At 36.4% G+C, this 22,247-nt stretch overlaps 1 protein-coding gene across 1 annotated transcript in view; it reads right to left on the minus strand.

Moving 5' to 3' along the window:
• Window positions 1–5,375: 5,375 nt before the first annotated feature.
• Window positions 5,376–22,247, minus strand: part of LOC127957031 (doublesex- and mab-3-related transcription factor 1) — a 28,307-nt gene continuing 11,435 nt past the window's right edge. The window contains exons 4-5 of the mRNA XM_052555364.1: window positions 16,540–16,675; window positions 5,376–6,744 (exon numbers count right to left, since the gene is read on the minus strand). Coding sequence (XP_052411324.1) covers window positions 6,611–6,744; window positions 16,540–16,675 — 270 coding nt within the window. The 3' untranslated portion in view covers window positions 5,376–6,610. The remainder of the gene's footprint in view (window positions 6,745–16,539; window positions 16,676–22,247) is intronic.

Raw genomic sequence — 22,247 nt, forward strand, 5'->3', positions numbered from 1 at the left:
AAATAAACAATAATAATCTATTATTTTCACCGGTTGTTCTAATTCGGACCACAGCAATTTTCCAACGTCGTAGGAGGCTCTTATGAGTGCAGTAATTTCAAGAATGAACTGGGAATGTAGAGAAGAATTCCCATATCTGCTGTGCGCTCCTGCAAGCCCTTTGGTGTTTAGTTTAACCTCACGCTGTGAATTCGAATTAAACACAGGCGACAATAATATGGTGGTTTGCATTTGAATGAGCGCTTAACTTATTCCCATGAAAAATGTTGAATAGTCCGACATGCAGCAAGAGTTAATTGAGCAATATCATTTGGGCTTGTACCAAATTAATTCTGAAAGGGTCAGATAAAAAAAAATAATAATAATTGAATCAAGCGAACTGGGTGATGTCAACTGCATTAAACAAGTCTATTTATTTTAGTGCACGCAGTAAACACACTGCACATAGACTTTAAATGCAATTTGGCGCGCGATGTAGGGTGTAAACTGCAGCACACCTTTCTTAAAATGATGCCCATCGCTTTTAAAGTCCAGTGAAACTCAACACCAGGCACCCTCGAGTCCCGTTTCTGTTCCTAAATGGGTTTATTCAAGCACGTAATGGGATCCCGGCAGCACAACTTTGAGAACTGGGGCCACGGTAAACTTCACCACATGAACTCGGTTTCCAGGGCTATTAAGCTTTTAATTGGAAAATAGCAGATGAAATTTCAAGGTGACGATAATGCCGCATGATGTCTGTGTTTGGCGAGGGGAAGTGGGAGGACAACTCAAATACTAACACAATTATTTACGCTGAAAACACTGCAGAAAATGAATAGACTACACAAAAAAATAAAAAATAAAAGTCTATTTTTCTCTCTCTCAAAAATAAATATATAAATAAATACATAAAAATACATTAAAAAAATAAAAGGAGAAAAAAAAATATATAGTTGAAATGAAATACTGCAAAAGTATGTAAATATTTATATTTAAATATATGTATTCATATTTATGTAATATATTTTACATTAAAAATATTTCATGTAAAATAAAAACATTTATGTTGGTATCAATGTGCATAGATATAATGAATAAAGAGAAATGAAGATGAACACGGAATACCTTTTACACAAATCCTCTAAATGTAAAAGGAGTACAATTCATTTGTTAACAACCATAATGCTTTATTTTTTACAAGTAAAGAGAGTGTTTTTTATTAACTTGTTTAACTTTAGTCTAGTGTGAGACATAAACATTACATGATATAAGCATAAAATTCTAACTAACCAACCAGAATAGAAATAAAGAAATATCTGGCTCTTCTGGAGGTAATTAATGATACAGTATACATATGGTGAAGAAAATTAATGAAGCCAAAGGCCTACAAGTAAAAAAATCTATCTATATACTCATATGGTATCATCTTTCATCTTTCGTCTTCATGACAGTTTTACAGATTAAATCCATTCGGAAGATAATTTTAGTAACTAGCCCTGTGAAGTATTTCTGGCACACATAGGAGAGAATAGAGAAGGAAAATGTGATGTTGAGAACAAGAGAAACAACACTCCTCCTAAGAGTAATACAGTTATATTACCACTAGTTGAAAATAAAAGAAGTTTTTCAAAACGTGATTTAATTTCTAATGGTGAATGGTTACGATTAGTATGAACATTTTAATAGCAAATGCAGTTATCTCAACAATTTACAAATGAGAATAATCACGATTAATCTCATAAGACACAGTGAGGTTACGGACACAAAAGATGACTTCTTCCTGCCTGTAAGAAGTTCTCAAGTTTCAGCCATTGAGCAATGATATCCACTCTCATCATATGTTTAGTCTAAATATTTGCTATTCATTACAGTTTTGACTGAATACCTTTCTGACACGTAAAATACAAGATACAAAAAACATTAGAAAGACGTAAGAAGTATATTTTTATAGAGTTTGATTTCTACAGAGCAATGCTCTTTTATTTAATTTGATTGCTCTTTTTGTACTTCCTGTCAGTTTTGATTGAGGTTCATAGTGGTAATTATGAATAGACTCAATGTTGAGTCTGTGAGCAGTCTATTAAGAGCCAATCGGCTGCTCTTTCATTGCGGCTCTCTGACAGGCAGCCAATAGTTTCAATGTAGTGAGTAATGACAGGACATCTGTCCAGTATTCTCTCTGTGTAGACAGAGCCTCCAAGGGCACCCAAATCACTGAGACTCTGACAGGGCCCACACCCTCTCCATCTCAACATGAACAAAGGTTGTCTGCCATTATAACCCACTCTAATGGGTTCAATTATTCAACTAAGTGCATCTGAAACTCTTAAGTTAGAACAATAACAAAGACATTGTCAGTAACTAACTGACAGCTTCATCAAATCAAACTGCTTATTTCTACAGTTACTGTATTCATTTACAACCTTTGTGCCTGGGGAAAATGATTTTATATCCGTGCGGTTACATTCACAGATACAGGGAAATTTAACACTACCTCACTTTTTAACCAATGGATCCTCTGCAGTGAATGGGTGCCATCAGAATAAGAGTTCAAACAGTTGAAACAGCTAAAAAAACAGACACACAGCAGGAAAAATAAGTATTGAACACGTCACCATTTCTCTGTAAATATATTTCTAAAGGTGCTATTGTCATGACATCTTCACCAAATGTCAGTAACAACCAAAGTAATCCATACATACAAAGAAAACAAAACCAACTCAAAAATTGTGTTATAAAATGGAATGACACAGAGAAAAAGTACTGAACATGCTTGCTGAACTTATTTAATACTTCGTACAAAAGCCTTTGATGGCAATGAGAGCTTCAAGACCCCTGCTGAATGGAGAAACTAGTCAGCTCAGGGGTGGTTTTGGCCAATTCTTCCAATCTTGAGGGTTCTGTGGGCCTCTACTATGAACTCTGATCTTTAGTTCTTTCCATAGATTTTCCAGATGATTGGCTGGGCCATTCTGAGATCAGTCTTGCTGAAATGTCCACCCTCATTTAATCTTCATCATCCTGGTAGATGGCAACAGATTTTTCTCAAGAATGTCAATTATATGAAGTTTGCCAGTGCCATATGCTGAAAAACAGCCCCACGCCATGATGTTCCCACCTTCAAACTTCACTGTTGGTATGCCATTTCTGAGGTGATGTGCAGTGCCATATGACCTCCGAACATGGTGTGTTATAGCATCCGAAAAATGCTATGTTGATCTCATCTGACCAGACTATATTCCCTGTATTTTACAGGCTTGTCTAGGTTGTGCAGCAAACGTTTGAGCTTCAACAAACTTTTTCTTCAGCAAAAGAGTCTCGTGTGGGGAGTGTACATACAGTCCACTGCGGTTGAGTGCATTATTTGTACCTACTAATTCCAGAACTTTCAGAAGCTCTCCACAAATGGTCCTCGGCTGTTGGACAACTCTTCTGATCATTATTTTTACTCTGTCAGAAATCTTGTGAGGAGCACCTGGTCGTGGCCAGTTTATGGTGAAATGATGTATTGCAATCTTTCTGTAACCAGTGCCATCAGTATGTTTTGCAAAAACATGGTTGTGAAAGTCTTTAGAGAGCTCTTTGCTTTAACCCATCACAAGATGTTTCTTGTGTGACACCTTGGTAATGAGAAACATTTTTATAGGCTACCATTTGGGGCTGAACCAGCGAATATTAATTTCCACTGACTTGGGGTAGGACTGCTTTCTAATTACTGATAGCTTTCAGCTGGTGTCCTGGCTTTCCATGTTTTTTTTTTGTTTTTTTTTGTTTTTTGCACCTCCCTTTCTGCATGTGTTCAATGTTTTTTCCCTGTGTCATTCCATTTGATTACACATAGCTTCTCTTCTGTTTTCTTAGTATGTATGGATTCCATGGGTTGTTACCAACATCTGGTTAACAGCACCTTTAGAAATATATTTACTGAGAAAAATGGTGATGTGTTCAATTCTTATTTTACCCACTGCATTTGTTTAGAACAGTTTTTGCTGGTGCTTTATCTGTGAATATTTATCTTATGACATTTTCATTGGAGATCATAATATTATGGATTGAGGACTCACAGTTTAGCCATAAGTAAAGTTTTGAAGTTAAAAATGCTTTGATGACTGATGTGTTTATTACAAGATGACAATTCATGGACTGGAGTTGTATTTTTATCATCTGTTTGAGCTCTCATTCTGACGGTACCCATTCACTACAGAGGATCCATTGATGAGCAAGTGATGTAATGCAAAATTTCCCCAAAACACTGACACGTTGGCAAAAAATAAAAATACATAAATAAATAAAATTGCAACCCTAATATTTTACTCAGGCACTATTTCTATTCATCCAAACAGATGGTTTTATGTCAAGTATGGTGATATTTTTGGTTTGGAATTACATCACTGATTTTTGTAAAATATGTAATATTGAATGCTTCAAAACAACAAGCAATCGCATGTTCTCCATAAATTTGACTGTCAAGGTTTTATTAATGTTGCAATTTCTATTCTTCTCTCACTGTCCAGTAATCTTCTTTATTAACTTCACAACCCCCTCGAAATAAAATGCATTCAATTCAAATAAATGTATTATTACAGATTAAACCGGGCCTTGTTTCAGACCATACAGTCATCAAACACTTTTATGATGACCTCTTCCTCTCTTAAATCCAAAAGCCCTGACTTAAGAAGATGCAGCTCTAGCACCTGTCCCCCCTCCCCTCCAGTATGCACGGAGACTTTGGGACAGGGACTTTATCTTTCATGCAGCCAGTGTGATTGATGGCACAATAGCAGCTCAAGGAAAACAAATCCACAGACACTTTACAGGCTGTCGCTGGAACACAAACCTGAAGCAGCAACAGAAGGACACGGCGGCACGGCAGAGCCCAGCACTGACAGCCTATGATAAAGCGGCCTTCCTTAACTAAACTCATAAAGCACGGGACAATAAAACTCAATCTTCTGTAAAATCCAATTAAGTCATTATCTGACTGATTGTATCTTTAATTGAAAACAGAAGTGACAGTAAATTTCTGTGATATATCAGGATCAATCGATACTGCTGTACAATCTGCTCTCCAGAAGTGATTTATAATGCCGAAGCCATATAGGTAACTCCACATTCTTCTCACTAAAACCACTGGGGGATGAAATTAAGAGTAAGTGCATTTAATAAAAAAAACAAAACAAAAAAAAAGCAAGATGGTCAGGTTATTGATTACAGCAGATGGGGCAGAATCGAATGAATGTTTTCAGGGTGCAGAGCAAAGAAAATACAAGTTATTTTCATTTCAAATTTTTTTTTTATCACGCGCTCTCAACAGGCATGCTGTTCAGTCGGTCATCAAAAACGACTGAAATTTTATTTCCAGTGAACATGAGACCATATAAACACACAACCACTGCAAATTAGCATTTTTATTGTTTTATAATCATAACAATAATGAAAATATTTGTAACATCATGGTGTCAGTGTAAAAGAGCTCACCACATCATGAGCAAAACACAACAATATGTTAACACAAAACCAGCATCTGGAAAAACAAATGAATCAAACTGTGAACTAACAATTGTACAAAAATCTCCAAATCAAAACTGTTTGACTGATTAATATAAGAATATACAGTATGTATATGCCTACAAGATTTTATATTCATTTTTAGAAAAGGGGTACTGAAGTCTCAGTTAGCAACTTATTAATACTGAGCTCGATGTAAGTGCAAAACAAATAGTGTTGCAAGCATCTTAAATGGCCCTCAACTATAACAAAAAATACAATGTAAAAATTTGATTACACTGAGAAATGTCCAAAATGCATTTAAAATGGATAAGGCTCATTTCTATTGAATCAAAGAACTGAAAAATGTCATCATTTTTAGTTAAACATGCTGCAGTCAAAATATGTCTGCAACAAACCGAGCATAAAAGGATAGACAAAGGTTTGTGTCCCTCTTCTCCTTTACCATTTATTTGTGACTTGACTGAGGACACAATCTGTGCCAACACCATTAATATCAAGGGCACAGCTCCATATTATACAAAGAAAGCCCAGAAGAGTACTGAACATTAGCTGGATCCTGCATGGGAACACGGTAGATGCAAATCATCAAAAGTGAAATGATGTTCTTTAGTGATGGCCATAAATAAACAAGCCGTTCACTGTGAGATTGAAGCATAATTTAATAGTATCTCTTCTAACTCAACTCAATGGAGATGCTGGAGAAGAGCTCATATACTCTGCTTCCTGAAGGTCATGGGAAGAAGTTAGAATGTCCATTAGGCCAAGGACAGCAATACTGAGCGCAATAAAGCGTTGTGCTCTGCTTTTTCTTTCACTAGTGTAAAAGAGTGGAAACGAATCATTCTAATCATTAAAAACTGCAGCATTAGCTATCAAAAAGTATGAAACATAACCAGCTTTGTAAACTGTACGTCTAATCCTTGAGAAACTAAGAGTAAACCAACCCATGTCTATAAAAATCTTGAAAAGTTGAAAAACACAACAATGATCAACCTGATCAGTAGGAACTACAAACTGTTGAACGATAAGCTAGGGTTTGCTTTAAGAATCATAATACTTTGAGTTAAAATACAGAAACATTTCAATGAGATGGGAGATTGGTGCAGGTGAGGGTTTTTCATTTGGTTTGCCCCTCGATGATGGAGTCGACAGAGAAGGTTCCAGACTCGGAGCTGCTCTCACACTCCAGCCTGTTCTCAGCGTTGATCATTGAGCTGATGGACACTGTCTCTTGAGATCCATCAGAGAAAACTGAAATCAGATGGATCACAACACATAAACTATTTTTTTTTGTTGTTGTTAATCAGTGAAGAACGTTTGTGCCACAGCATAATCTGATTATAGCATCTGTGATGCATGAAACCTGAAGCATGCATGTAACATGAGCGTTTGGTTCCTGACATATTCACATTTACTGACAAAGTACAATGGTGCCATGGAGTATTTGGACACTTGAGCCTCACATAAAAATGTTTGAATGTCTTTGGATTAGAAACAAAATATCAAGCCAAGCGGCATTTATCTCAATGTTAAGGTATAAACAACAATAAACAATAGATCTGAAAATACACCTGGGCTTACTCTAGTGTGAACTTGAGGGCAACGCTGCATTTATTTGATGGAAACTTTATTATTATTTAATTATTACAATTTAATGTATTTAAATATACTAAATAACAATCTATTACTGTGATGCGATACTCCTATGCTGATTTAATGTTCAATGAACAACATTACACTCAACATTATAATGGAAAATAGTTGTGCTGCTTAATATTTTGTGGAAAATGTTCTCAATTCTTCAACCAAAATACCATTTTGAAAAACCATTTTGAAAGCAGATGGTTAAAATAATAGTAAAAACAGCTCAGAAATATACATTAGTGTCCAAAGATGTTGGAGGCCATTGTATTTAAAAGTTACTTTTATCAACTTACCATTTTGAGCTTTGCCAACAAACAATATCTGAACAAGCTGAATCTTTGAACAGAACACAATGTTAGTGTAGAAAGAGTAATGTTGAAGCATTCATTATCTTGCTTATCTTGAGATTATCAGCTTCTCCAGTTAAACCAAACAGCAACTATTAACTGTATGAGCAGTGCTGTCAGCTCTCCACAAGACAGAGTAAAGACAGTGCTTTTATGAATCACACACTGCAGTGTTTTGGCTACTTTGGCAAACTCACTCAAGCTGAAGATACGTGTACTAAAGCAGACAGCCTGCTGAGTGAGCACATGACTATCGAGCAAATATAGCGCAGGACAAGTCTGTACTGCCCTGACTTTCTCGTGTGCGCACAACAAAAAACAGCACCATATTAATGTAAATATGAAATATAAATATCGCATTAAATAAACCCCCGATAGTTACTGGTTTACACTGGATTACCATCATCTGCTTAAATAAATGACTTTATGTAAAACCGAAACACTAGCAGTTATAGTTCCCTATAAACACACATGGTGGTTTGTGCATTGAAGCAGGTCACTGCTCATCTCAATATACATATGATTCTAATACATTACAGTCTCTACCGAGTCTATCAAAGTTATGAGTGTCAGGAGGGGCGACACGCAAATCCTGTTCATCTGCTTCCCTGACCTTCATCACCTGAGAAAAGGAGCATAAAGGATCTTACTGTGCCTCTCATCCCTACCTGCCCTCCCTCTTTTCCATCTGCCTCTCCTCCTCTGCGCTGCTCTGGCGTGGAGGTAATTAAGGGGTGCTGGCCAAAAGGAGTAATTTTTCTCCTCATTAACTTCCTGATTGGTTTCAGGCTACAAACTTTGTGCTCTGCCCGCAGTTTGTCACCAATTCCAAACTGGCCAATCGTTAATACTAATGTTTGTGTAGCTAAACTGCGCCGGCGCTCTGTAAAACAATAATACATGGAGTGAGAGGGAAAGAGGAGGGGCTGGAATTAGCCGTGGCTGTGTTAATTCTGAGGGAGTTCATCAGAGGGAAATCTATGGTGTAATTAAAGGGAAGATCTCGCGGGTGAGTGGACAGGTCGTTTGTAGGGACGGTAAATCAGCTGTGGGGTTGTTTGGCAAGCGGACATGTTCTGTGTCATGGCTTCGTTGCCTTTGATTATCATTGCATTAGCGCTTAATATAAACTAATGTCAGACCGGCCATAAACACTCTGTTATACACACAATCAGGCCTTTAAATATGCAGGTAAAACCAAACAATAATGAAACAAGTAAATGGATTTCCTTGACTTGTAAAATACAGCATGCAGTATATTCATTATTGTATTATGACTCATAAGAAATATCTCTCAAACTAATACATTTTTTTACACCATCCTGTTGAAAATAAATAAATAAATAAAAGAACCAGGCTAATTTAGGCGCTGGTCTTCCAGGCTGGTTTTAAGAGAGGTTTTACGTACTTTACAGCTGGCTGCTTAGACCATTTTAAACCAGCTAAAACCAGCTTAAACAGAATCGTTTCAGCATAGCACATATTTCATAAGAATAACATTTATTATAAAACCTCCACAAAGTTGCCAAACAAGACATTTCCTAAACATTGGCAGTAACACAATAATTACCAAAAATCACATGTCTGTCAAGTCCAAAACAGTATTGAAACAAGAGAGGATTTACTTTTCTGTATGCCAAAAAAAAAAAGCTTATTCTCCCATCTGAACTTTTGCCCTATTCACCCTTGTTCGACTGCCTATCTTAGATTTCCAAACTATTAAACAGTCTTTGTATAGTTTAACAAAAGGAAGCTTTAAAAAAAAAAAAAAGAGCATGAAAAGGGGAGGGGAACCGGTGAAAGAAGCTCAATCATTTCAGGCAGTTTGGAAAAAGTGAACAAAAGCCCAGAAGTGAGAGAAGATGGTAATTCAGGGTTGATCTATCGTGGATAAGCTCTTTCCTTTCCTTTCTACAACTCATATACTGCCAGCGCTAGGCCATGAGGGTCCAATAATGCCCGCACTTAGATAAACACACAGAGTTGCACAGAGATAACACATACAGGCGCTCACACACACACACACACACACACAGGCATACATGCTCAAACATGTATAAAGATGCACCCACACACACGTGCTTACATTTGATTAAAAATAGAAATAATAGTTCACTGTATCAGTCTTAAACACAGTTGAATCAGTATGAAAATCAGTCTAAACAGAGTTAAGATATTAGATTAAGACATTAAGATTAGATTGGATTAAGATATTAGCAGGTAGGTAGTTGTGATTTTAAAGCCATATCAGCTAACTAGGCTATTTTAAATTTTGTTAACCAATTACGTAACAGATGCATAAATGCAACATGATAAAATTAATTAAAATAACAAGGTGTTTAAAATTCAAAAACAACTACTAGATCATTAAACAAGTTCTTAAGATAACTTACTATCGAAAAAAAATTCAGGTATTTGTATTAGAGACAAAGTTGTGTAACAAGACACGTTTAAGATAAAAGGGGGGCTGATATTAGAGACTTTTTATTTAACAATATTATTAGATATTGGATATTTAAATGAACATGCTCATTCATTCATACTTTGGCATTTTATGCTTAATTGTTTAATAACACTAATAGTGGACTTAAATTTAATCTTTAGGCATTTATCTCGATATTTCATACTGCACAAGATCAAATATAATGATAAATATAAAACATATATATTCGTTTTTTTATTTTCTTATTTTGACAAAATAGTATAGAAGTGTAATAGCAGTCATTTAGTGGTTATTAGCCATAAAGTTATCGTTTTTCAGTGAGAACTGTAATATCAGTGCATCCCTATGCTACAGTATGTAACCATTTGCCATTCACGTGACGCAAACTCCTAACCTTGCCTGGTGGACTTGGGAGTGCTTCATTTGGAAAACCACTTTGACAATAACCTAACAGACCAAACTCTGGCTTGCACCAAAAGCTATGAGCACTCTCAGAAACAAACACTCTCATCTGTACGACATGACCTGACTGAAGATGTGCTGGAGGGAGATGGAGCTCCCTCAAGGAATGACATGCACGTCTCTCTCAATCATTAGAGTCGTGGCAGGACTTAATGGCGCAGAAAACACAGGCCTACAGCAAGGCGGCGGCACTTTAAACAGCTGCTGACTCCTCAAAGTGTGAAGAGCCGTGGCTGCTGCAGAGAGACGGATGTTGTTCTTGACGTGGAGCTCTCACTCATAATCACATTGGCACTGGAGTTTGAAGCACTCAAGGGAGGTGAACGCCGAAGCATTTAACACTTAATGACAAACCCAGTACAAATAAAATTATAATTTATGTGTATATTTCAAAGGTCCTTCAGATTATTATTTTATTATTATCATTAATTTTTTTTAATGATGAACTGATCAGTGTGCACTGTGTATTAGATAATGTAAATCAATAAAAAAAAGGATAAGAAATCAAACTAGATTTGAAAGAAAATACGAGTGCTGTTGCGGTTTTATTTGTGCAAAATAAAATAACACTTTATTAAAAATCCTGAAAAGAAAAATGGTTTTTGAAAAAATATTAAGCAGCACATTCATGTAATTTTTCTTGAATAGAATACCAAATCGATTAATGAAAGATCATGTAAGACTGAAGACTGGAGTTGGCTGCTGAAAATTCAGTTCACATGTGAGTACATCGGACACTTCAGTCCCCATTATCGGTCTATTAGAGATCTGCACGAGTGGCCTGCAACGTCTGACAGGAGGCATCATGCCAGGGTCAGAGGCTAATTAAACACATAAGCACCTCCAGACCTGTATTGTTCCCCAATCTGTCCCCAGACTCAAAGTGTCTCTGAGAGAATTGGCAGGCCCTCCTCCCTGTTAAATCACTGGCACTGATACAGCGCTCTGCCGTCCCTGTAAATGACCTGTCCGTCTCTCCCGGCCTGCGCTCGGTTCCGTCGAAACATTATGGATATACTATAATGACTTGAGACATGGGATCGATGATTTGAGGGATTTTGTGTCATTATCTTTAAAGGAGAGAAAATAATGACAAGTGCAGAATAAGCGTTGCAGGCATCAGTTAGCACAGCTGGGAGGGAGACTGAAGCCCCCCTGGGTGAAATAAATGACTTAATAGATTCAGCTGAATTAACTTGTGGGTTAATTACACTCTGGGTTAAGGATGGATCTGATTGTACTTAGAAAACATTCTGGTCAACAATGACTACCACAAAAAAACCTACATTTTAGACGTGTGTAAAAATTATTTTATGTCCAATTCTCGCTATTAACAAAACATGAATTATGATTTTTTTTCCTCAATAAACTCCTAATTGTCTGCAGGTTAATAGTCAGCAAAGGTAGTTTAGATTAAGTTGATGTATTTTTATTTTATGTTTAGTTTAACTTTTATAAGTACTTATAAACAGCCAATATATTAATAATAGGCATGCTAATAAGCTACTAGCTTAACTAGTGACTAATTGGTCCCTATATTAAAGTGTTACTAAAACCACAAGCAATGAAGACACAAAATATGCCTTTTAACAATTTAGACAAGGTTCAATAACTAAAGATTCCCATAAAATAAAGCTCTCTGCAGCAACTGTGACAGCATGTTTTCATTATATTTAATTTGTTGATAAAAATATCAAATAACTTCTAAAACATCTAGGAAATAAGCCAGTATTAAGTTATTTTCATTTGCAAGTTATTTCTAATATGGTGTCTGATTTATTATTATCAATGATGAAAACAGTATTTTTGTGAAAATCATATAGGTTAAAAGAAAAGCACTTATTTGAAATAGAAATGTTTTGTATCATTATACTCTCAACTGTCAGTCTTAATCAAGCTAATGCATCTTTAAAACAAGTCCCTATAAACTTTTAAAAACTAGTAGTGTAGGCTATATAAACTGAGATTCCAGGCTCTCTTTCACACAGACAGAGTGCTAAAGAGAGCAGAACCTTTGGCAGCAATCATTACCCATTTTATCTCCTCAGTGCCTCGGGCAAGTGTTAATGGAAATGTTGTACAACACATTACAACAGTGCTTGAGCCTGGAGCAGCCAATTACACTGGTATTTAACCAATCCATAGAGAGAAAAGTCTGAGCATTTAGCATCAGCACTGGAGAAGGGAAGACAGCATGACACGGAGGAGTTACTGACGGTTAAATAACACTCCAGCCAGAGACTTTGCCTGCAGGCCACTGATTCAGCCTTTGATTTACTTGAATGGAACACGTCAGGCTTTACAGATTCCTTTCAAATTGTTTGGAAAGCATTATGTGGCACATTATCCATCCTTGTCATCTCTACTGCTAATATACTTATGGTCAAGATTACAAAAGCTATCAAGTACTTGCTGTGTTTTGTGTGTAGGTGGTGAAAGAGAAAACTTTTCTCCTACTGATCTGCAATAAAAAAAACTGTCAATAGCCAACATAACAACCATCCAGTCATCCACCTGACATCATACAGCAATTAACCATCTTTCCTTTAAAATCAGCAATACATTTAGTGCATGCAGCTTCTTCTGAACTCTTGTCCCTCAGTGAAACAGTGTAACAACCAAATAAAGGGACACATGTAACCCCACTTAACCCTGAGAGCACAGGCTTTGCCAGAGTTCAATACATGTTCCAAAGAGAAATAATGCAAACAGGATGGATTAAATGTTAAAAAAATAAATAAATCTCTATCAGATGAAACGTTACACCTCTTCCTGCTCAAGCTCTACCTCTCAATTGTGCTTGAAGCTTGCAGAGAATCATTATTGCACTGTTATTTTGCTTCGAAAGAGAATGAATGAGCTCTTTGATGGCTCCTAGGAGATTTTGTCTTTTCCTGGAACTTTTAATGGGGGGTCTACCACTTCTGAAAACAATATCACATTCTGACTAAGAAGAATGACATGTATTAAATTTGTGGTTTGTAAACGGCATCAGACTGATCAATATATGTCACAAGCACATTAAATATGATTTCCACAAGTATCGATGTGACTTGAATGTGTAATTAGTTACCAGCAAATAAATATTTGTATTCAAACAAAAGCGTTACTGATTGACAGCAACAATTTTTTTTTAATCTCTAAGAAAAAAGTATTGACGTATGAGTTGAAAATGCCAAGGCATGATTTAAAATGTTCAATGGTCTTGAATGAGCATTATGCTACTGTATATCTAAAGGGTTCTAGAAGGTATTTCAAAGAATAGCATGGCATTAGTTATGAGCTAAATAAAACACTATTACCCATAGTGCCATGTAAAAGGTGACATAGTTGCATATGTTAAATGTATTTACTGTAGTACAGTAACCAAATAAACCTAAATTTCAGCTGACAATAATTTAATTAATATTAATCAATACTTAAGATTGTGCAATTACAATGTAAAAACACCAACTAAAAATGATTATTTTAAATAAAGCACTGCTTTTACAATTTATTCTGAATGCCACATACAATATAATCTTTAAATATGGTTGTTTACAAACAAAAAATGCCCCCGTCTACTCTCTCTAAAGCTATAAACTTTGCCCAGCCTGCAAACAAAACTAACTTTGAATCCTCCAATAATAAACAACGACAGAAAGAAAAAACAGAGCATGAGAGAAAATGGTAAAACCCATAGACTGTCTCGTATAACACTGAAATTCCTACATAACTCACAGCAGGCACATCATCTCACAGGCTGCGTGGCTGCCGCGGGTGGGGGCGGATGCAGGCGGAGGTAAGGCTGCCCTGGCGGGTGATGGAGTGCAGTGTCACCTCCGGCCCAGGCAATTTATGGCGGCGCGCTGCTGACGAGCTTCCAGCAGTAAAGAGCACACAGGGGCGTATTTCACAGCGAGCTGAGCTTTATGAAGAACACTTCGACGCCCCGGCAGGCCGCCGCTCGTGACGGATGGAGAAAGACGCATGACAAGCTTCATCATTGTTTGTAAATCTTAACTTGTTCCCGCTCACTAACCCCAGAGGCAATTTTCCAGAGACAGCTGTGGGGGCCGCTCAGAAAGGACAGCGTCGCACTCCTGAAGGTTATTTGGCCTCATATTTGGCCAACTGATTACCCCAGTGCTAGGGAAAATAAATGCACATCGCACAAGCACTGGAGGCACAGATAGAGTGCAGAGGACTCAAGAGACAAGTCATCTGAAAACCACACTGTAATGCACTGTATCTCACTGTAATGTTACTTTAGAAAATAATGAAACTCAAAATCTTGTGATTTACTGAGGTACCTCTTTTTAAATATCTCCTAACAGAACAAAGGTTATATAGAACACAACAATTATGGGAACAATATCCAGAGTGTGACAGCTAATCAGGTCTGACTGTAAAAGTTGTTGATATGGCACTAAAAATACCATGAGATGTTTAGGGATCTGAGCAAAGAGGGAGTGCAGACTTCATGTAAAGGATCAAACTCGGGTCACAATTGCCTGGATGGTCACTCAGTGTCATCCGGCCATCTTCACCAATCAAAGGATTGGAAAAGGATGTTCAAAATTATTAGCACAGTTTCATTCACCAAAATAATAAAAATAAAAAAAGTCTGTTTATGCTGACTAAAGATTCATTCAGGGTCTCCAAATATTTAAGATGATCCCAGTTCAAGAAATATAGCTACATACATTATACAGGTTAATCTACTGTGTGAAAAATCTAAGTCTAAGTGTGATAAAGACAACAGATGTTGCTGCATTGGTTAACTGTATGGCGCTTCATATGCGCCACAGCAGTTTTTGATTTAAGGGTTACTGTAATTCACCCAAAAATGAAAATTCTGTCAATTACTCACTCTCTTGTCGTTCCAATGACGTAAGACCTTCATTCATCTTTGGAACACAAATTAAGATATTTTTTATTAAATCTAAGATATTTCTGACCCTCTATAGACAACAAGGGTCCTACCACGGTCAAGGCACAGAAACGCTGCAAGTACTTAACAATAAAATAAGTACGCTGTAAATATGTTAAAATAGTCATGCCATAGCCATGTGACATCAGTGGTTCAACCTTAATTTTGCAAAGCTACAAGAATACTTTTTGTGTGCAAAGAAATACAAATAATGACTTTATATATAATATGAAATATTAAATGTATTCTCATCCATGTTCAGAACATTAAGTTAAAATGCATTATAAAAAGGCATGCTGAAAAAAAAACCCTTCTTAAGACTGAAGAAAAACATTTATATAATCTCCCACCCACAACTTTATCGCCATTAGTTTAACATCTCAACCGACATTAATGTGTTTTTTTTTTTTTCATTTTCAACTGGCTCAGGGTGCACCACTGTACATATTATTTTTTATTTTTTTTACATTTTTATTTTTTAGATCTTAAATTAAATTTGACATTGCTAAAACAATGGTAACAAGTCATAACTCCGAGTCCCTAGTGGATCCCCAGACCCCAAAAACCCTGCATTAGGGTACTGTATAAAGGTACAGGAAACAAATAATAGACCGCAAACTCCTCACTGGGCTCTGAGCAAGTTTGTTTTGGAGATGGGACCACCCAGCATGTAGTCTTTTGCGTATAATGGAACATAACACCCCCTGCAGTGATAGTGGGGGTGACAGACACCCTCATGTTGAAACCACTGGAAATCAGCATGTAGAAATCATTAACAGCCAGGGCAGGTGGCAAGCTTGGAGGTATACGGGAATGGTGGATCACAGAAAGACCATAATCATACTAAAACGTCATTCAACACTTTTTTTTTGGGGTTCAAAATGGTGCACAGTAAGTCATTACTGTTTTCAAAATCTACAAATAATTTTAAATAGTGTCAGTTAAAGTTGTATAGCTTTACCAAGTGAAAGGTACAGGAAAAATATGAAAATATAATTTATGATTTCTATGTTCTAAGACTGAAGCGCTTAGCACATGGTCCTTGTCTCTTTAAATCTGAAGTCACCAGAACAAATGACTCTCATAAAAGTTTTACCTTTGAATTTATTTATTTTTATCAATTTTACAGTGCCCTTGACTCGGAGTATGAACCTCCCTCAGATGTACTTGCTCACACTGTTGATAATCTCTGGATAAAAGTTTATGGCCCTAAGAGCATGTGTGTGTGTGGGACTGACCTGCTGCTTTGGGTTCAGGGCAGGTGATGGGTGGCACACATGCAGTTGTGCCGAGCCCCTGACTCAGGTAAGAAGAATAGTAGGAGTGTGTTCTGTACTGGGGGGACACGTTATGGCGACCATTTCCATTGGGCATCTGATTCAAAGGGATGTGATTTTGGGAGAGTTGGTGGGAAAAAAAAAGGACAAGTTAAAGCAACACAAAGAATCTCTTCCTATCGACTAAACAGTCAAGAATAAAAATAATAAAAAAAGAATCACATTTTGAAAGTTGCAGGTGCAGACATTCACACAATTTTCAAATTTGTAAATCATGTCAATAAGCAAGGCTCAGCATATACCGCAAGGTTTTAATACAGCTCGTCTAATTTCTTCTCTTCAATAAAATAAAAAATAATTTAGATTAAGTAGTGACAATGAGTGAAGTGATGAACACTCAAAAAAATGGATTTGTGGCACTGTTCGTTTTACACAGATTTGTTTTGTTAAAAATACACAAATATATTTAGTTTTCTGCCAAAACACAATTGTATTGTGCTTAATCAGCTTAAACTGTTTCATTTTCAATTTTACTTAATTATCAATCGTTAAACTAACGTAAAGTGTTTAATTTCGTAATTAAAAAAAAAAACGGAAGTGACGATTTCCAACGCATTTGATGACGGCGCAAAGGAGAGCAAGAGGTACCAGTCAGGTAAGAAAATCTCAAGTTTTTCTTGTGTTAAGTCAAAGTCTTTAATTTCTCTTAGAGTTCCTGTTTTGGGGAGCTTTTGTTTTGCAGTCTTGTATTGTGTAACCGGTTTACTGCACCGTTAATAGATGAGTTTGAGCGGTTGGGAGATGTGAAAGCGCACGACTCTCTGTAAAGTATTGACTTGAGTATATATATAACGTTACACTAGGGCTGAAACAATTACTAGACATTATCGACAACGTCGACGATAAAAAAAAAAAAAAAAGCCGGCAAATGTTTTTGAGTAACGTTAGTGGTTTGATCTCGTATGCCTAATGTGAAAGCCTCCAATAATGCAGTTTGACCAGTGTGACGCTATAGCGCAATATTGTAATACACTCTCCTGATTCAATTCAAAAGAAGAAGATAGCACTTCAGTTTGAGGCAAACCGATCCGATCCGAACCTTGGATGAATATGTAAATATATACTGCACGCCTTCCTCTCAATAACTGCATGAACTCAACAAAAACTGACCGCGATGTAAAAGCAGCTCTTAAGAACATATTTGATTACAGCGATGTGGATGTTTGCACGAACTCTGAGGTTCTCCAGAGTCTAGGCACTCCAGTAAAGAAAAGTCCAGTCACGTTTATTTATATAACAGTTCTTATGCAATAGATAGCTTTTCAATATGCAATAGAAAGCTTTTCAATGTTAAACATGAAAATACAGAGTCAGTGTCGCTAGAATTATAACTTGATTTCCTGTTATAAAGCAGCTCTCCGGTGTGGAGCTAGCTAATCATAAAATTATTTTATAATTGGGGGAAATATTTCATTAAAGTTTTAGTTCTGCGCTAGATCAAACCAAACTGTTTTAAATCTCATAACCCAATAAGGTATTTTAAGAGAGATTGTATTTATTAGTAAAATGTTTATTCGAAAATAAAACGTCCTATCACTTACCTTTACTTTTATTATACATATGGCTTACAATAAGAGATGTTAAGAGGCAGAATTATTTGTCATTCAGCTACTTCCTCCTATAGCTAATCAAATGGTGAATAGGAGTTTCTCTCTCATCTCATTTTGTGTGCAAAATATATTTATTTGTATAAATTTATTGTATACTAGTAATACATAATGACTTTCAAAAGTGGAAGTAATTACCTTTATTTGTTAGAATATGTATATTTTAACTAACTGCAAAAGCTAAATAATCAATAAATGTCTAACCATGAAATGTAGACCGAGTTAGGAGAGCCCTGGCTCAGCACAGTGAAAGTATTTGAAGCTTTGTTTATGAACATGGCGGTGTGGTCATACAATGACTTTAAACCGGACACTACTCTGAGCTGTTCACATTATACAAATGCTCCAGATATGTAATCAGGTTCACCCTTTTGGAATGGTAAACATGACACTATTCATCACTCACACAAATAAATCACTTAATATTTTGATAATTGAATTGGTTTTTGCTGTTAAACCTTTTTTTTTTTTTTTTTTTTTGCACTTCATGTGTTTACAGATTTGTGCAGAATTTGAGACATCCAGAATTACCTTAGGCCCATCAGAATCAACAATCTTTGCCAAACTGGATCCGCACTACAAAACTTATGTAGATGTTTGCATAATGAAGAAGAGTCCTTGGACAAATACTGAAACCCTCTTGGTGCCCACTACACAGGTAAGAACAACTGCACTCAACACAACCTTGTATTAAAACACTATTCTCTCACTGGCCACTGGAAATTGACAAAAGACAGATCGAATAAGATTAGGTTTATTAATACAATAAATACAAAATATGTGGTACTACTATAAACTGACAGATTATGAATGCATTCGCCTCCCAAAAACCATTCATTTTAATGCAAGGCAGGGGTGTCCAGTTCTGATCTAGGAAAGCCAGTGTTGTGTGGAGTTTAGCTCTAACACACCTGCCTGGAACTTCTAGTAATACTTTATTGTTTTAAAATTCCCAAGAACCTTGATAAGCTTGTTCAGGTGTGTTTAAATGGCTAGGTCACCCAAAAATAAACATGTCATTAATTACTCACCCTCATGTAGATTTAGTCTGAGCACGCGGACGCACTTCCGGAAAAATCGGCCGAAAAAAAGGCCAAAGACCGGCCGATTATCAATAGCGTATTTTAAGCAAAAAAAGTCAGGTTTCCGATTGATGGCGGGTCAACCGATGCATCCCTAATATTTTTATGAAAATGCGAGAGATTTCTGAACCTCCATAAAGGCTGCAATGCAACTGAAATTTTCCCAGAGTCATAGTAAGGACATTAGTAAAACAGTTCATGTGACATCAATGCTTCAACCACACTTTTACAAAGCTACAATAAATTTTTTGTACAAAGAAAAAAAAATAGCAATTTTATTTAACAATTCTACTACAAATCACATATGCCCCCATTATAGAGAGTAACAGGAGGCATGAAAATTGCTTTCCTCTGCGTGTAAACAAGGCTCAGTGCATGCGTGTTCGAGGTCAGCAGCACCATGCGCATTAATTCTTTACGTGCTGTTGATAATGGTGGAAGATGCGATTTGGAGAAGAATTGTTGAATAAAGTCGCTATTTTGATTTTGTTTGCACAAAAAAGTAGTCTTGTAGCTTTGTAAAATTATGGTTGAACCACTGATGTCACGTGGGCTGTTTTACTGATGTCCTTACTATGTTTCTGGGTCTGGGAACATTCCAGTTCTGTTGTTTACCGTACAGGGTCCAGATGTGTGTACCATTTTCCACTGTAATGTTTGTTAGAATCCCATCTTGACTGCTTGCCTGGATTTCCCATAAGAAGATGAATGACTGACTTTTTTTCATGTAATTTTAGAAAGAAAAAGAAAAAAAAAAATTGTTGAAGTGAGTAACTTTAAATAGAAAATATTGTGTTAAAGTAACTAGAACTAATTGTGTGGAACCACTGTCCATAATTGAAATGAGTAATTTGAAACAAACCTCCTTATGTTGATAGAGTGAAACAAATTTGGCTAGATTGTAATAAATCAAAACATGTTGAGTTCACTTAACCGGTTTAAGCTGAAGCAACGTGAATAAATTGAGTTGGTTGAACATTACTATTTCACATAGATTCTACCTCATTCAGTTGTGTTGTCACAACACAAGGAGTTTGCATAGATTCAAAAAAATCCATTTATGTTATCAAAACACAATTTGGTTGTGTGGAACCACTGTCCATAATTGACTTAAGTAAGTTTAAAGAGTAATTTTTTTGAGTGAATGCTGAGTAATATGAATGCAACAAAGATTTTGTGAGACGGTTCACTTTGCTTCTTTAGTAAAAAAATAAATAAATAAATAAATAAAAATACACTACTGTTCAAAGTTTGGCGTTTTTTTTTTTTTTTTTTAAAGAAATATTTTTATTCTGCAAGGATGCACTAAAATGTTGGTCCAGCTAATTTTCATGTACACTGCAAAATATTAATACTATACAGTGGCTTTACCAATAAGTCTTAATTTAAAGGCTGAACATCCTTTAGAGGCTTTATTGAGTTTTAATTTATTTATATATAATTGGTCAATCTTCTCATCCTCATACAGTCCCTGTTTGAACCAGAAGACATACTTAATCCTATAATTGGACACAAAGTGTATGGCGCCTCAACAGTGATGATCCTAAACCGGGTCTTGAGTTCTGTCTGCACACTGCATGATGCATGTATCAAGTGTTTCATTGCTTCAGTAAAACAGTCTGTACATTCTAGACGTATAAACCTCTAGTCCGAGAAGGAGAAAAAATGGCCAGTATGCGTTATGGTTGACCTCCTGCCTAGATTGCTTTATTTCTCTTTTTCTTTTTCAAAATAAGCTGCAACAAACTGCTCTGGCAAGTTTTCTTCCCTCTTGCTAGAACTTTAAAATAAGCTGTCTACTTGACGGCACAGAGGCCTTAGGGTGTTTTCAATTTCACTTTTATGGAATTTGATTTCTGTCAGCCAGTAATATGTCACCATTTACTGTCCACCCCATCAACTCCTGACAGGTTTATAAACTGTTATTTAAACAACGTCAGCCTCTTGTATTGCCTATGACAAATATAATACAAACTGAACTGAATCTATTCAACAGTACCCCACCAATACATACATAAAAAATAAAACAGAGGGGGGAGGGGGGTGCACGGAATATGTGCCCAAATGTTTGTTATGCTCCTCAACTATTTCCTGCCTTTTCTATGCCACTCTTAACCTACCATAACACTTATATCAAAATAAGTCCAAGTGGAATAAAATTCATGCCTCATTCAAACTCATTCCCTGTGATTCCGATCTCTATCTCAGGTATGAGCGTATCTAGGCAAAATCTGGTAACACTGCATAGTGCTTGCTTAGTACAGCTTCAGCAGTTTAAAAGCGCATTATGATTACCAATTCATGTAATAAAAAACTGCCCACAAAATGACCAGGCCTGCTAGAGTCGTGCTACCTCTGCTGTTGGATCCAGAGCAGCCTCATTAATATGGGCTGGCTGGAGTCCTTTACCTCCCTGAGTGAGCTCTTATCTGGCACCATCAGCTGTCTGGATCCTCTACGCAACCCTCATATTTTCATTCTCCACCTGCAGTGCAGCGGAGCCCCACTCGCTGGAGGTGGGAGAGGGCGGGAGATGGACACACTAAGATAAAAGCCAGATGATCTCTCCCTTATCAAATGAACCCTAATAAAGAGAAGAAGCTATGATGGAAAGTTTCATGGAACAAGTTATGATTTTGTAAACATAAGATAGAATACATAATAATCAACATCCTACCAAAAACTATGAAGTTTCTGGATTACAAAACAGCCTGATGGAAAGAGAAATCCTTCTTAAGTGATGCAACCTAAATCACAATAACATCTTTCTTACAGATTCATCGTTCTTGCAGAAACAAAGACCTCATGCTTCATGCTTCTATTGACTAACAGATTTTTCATGATAACATCTATTTTTTTAATTATAATGTATGAGTTTTTTCAATCATGGACATCACAAATTTCCTTTAGGTAATTCCAT

The sequence above is a fragment of the Carassius gibelio genome, chromosome B5 (assembly GCF_023724105.1).
Source record: "Carassius gibelio isolate Cgi1373 ecotype wild population from Czech Republic chromosome B5, carGib1.2-hapl.c, whole genome shotgun sequence".
Lineage (NCBI taxonomy): Eukaryota > Metazoa > Chordata > Actinopteri > Cypriniformes > Cyprinidae > Carassius > Carassius gibelio.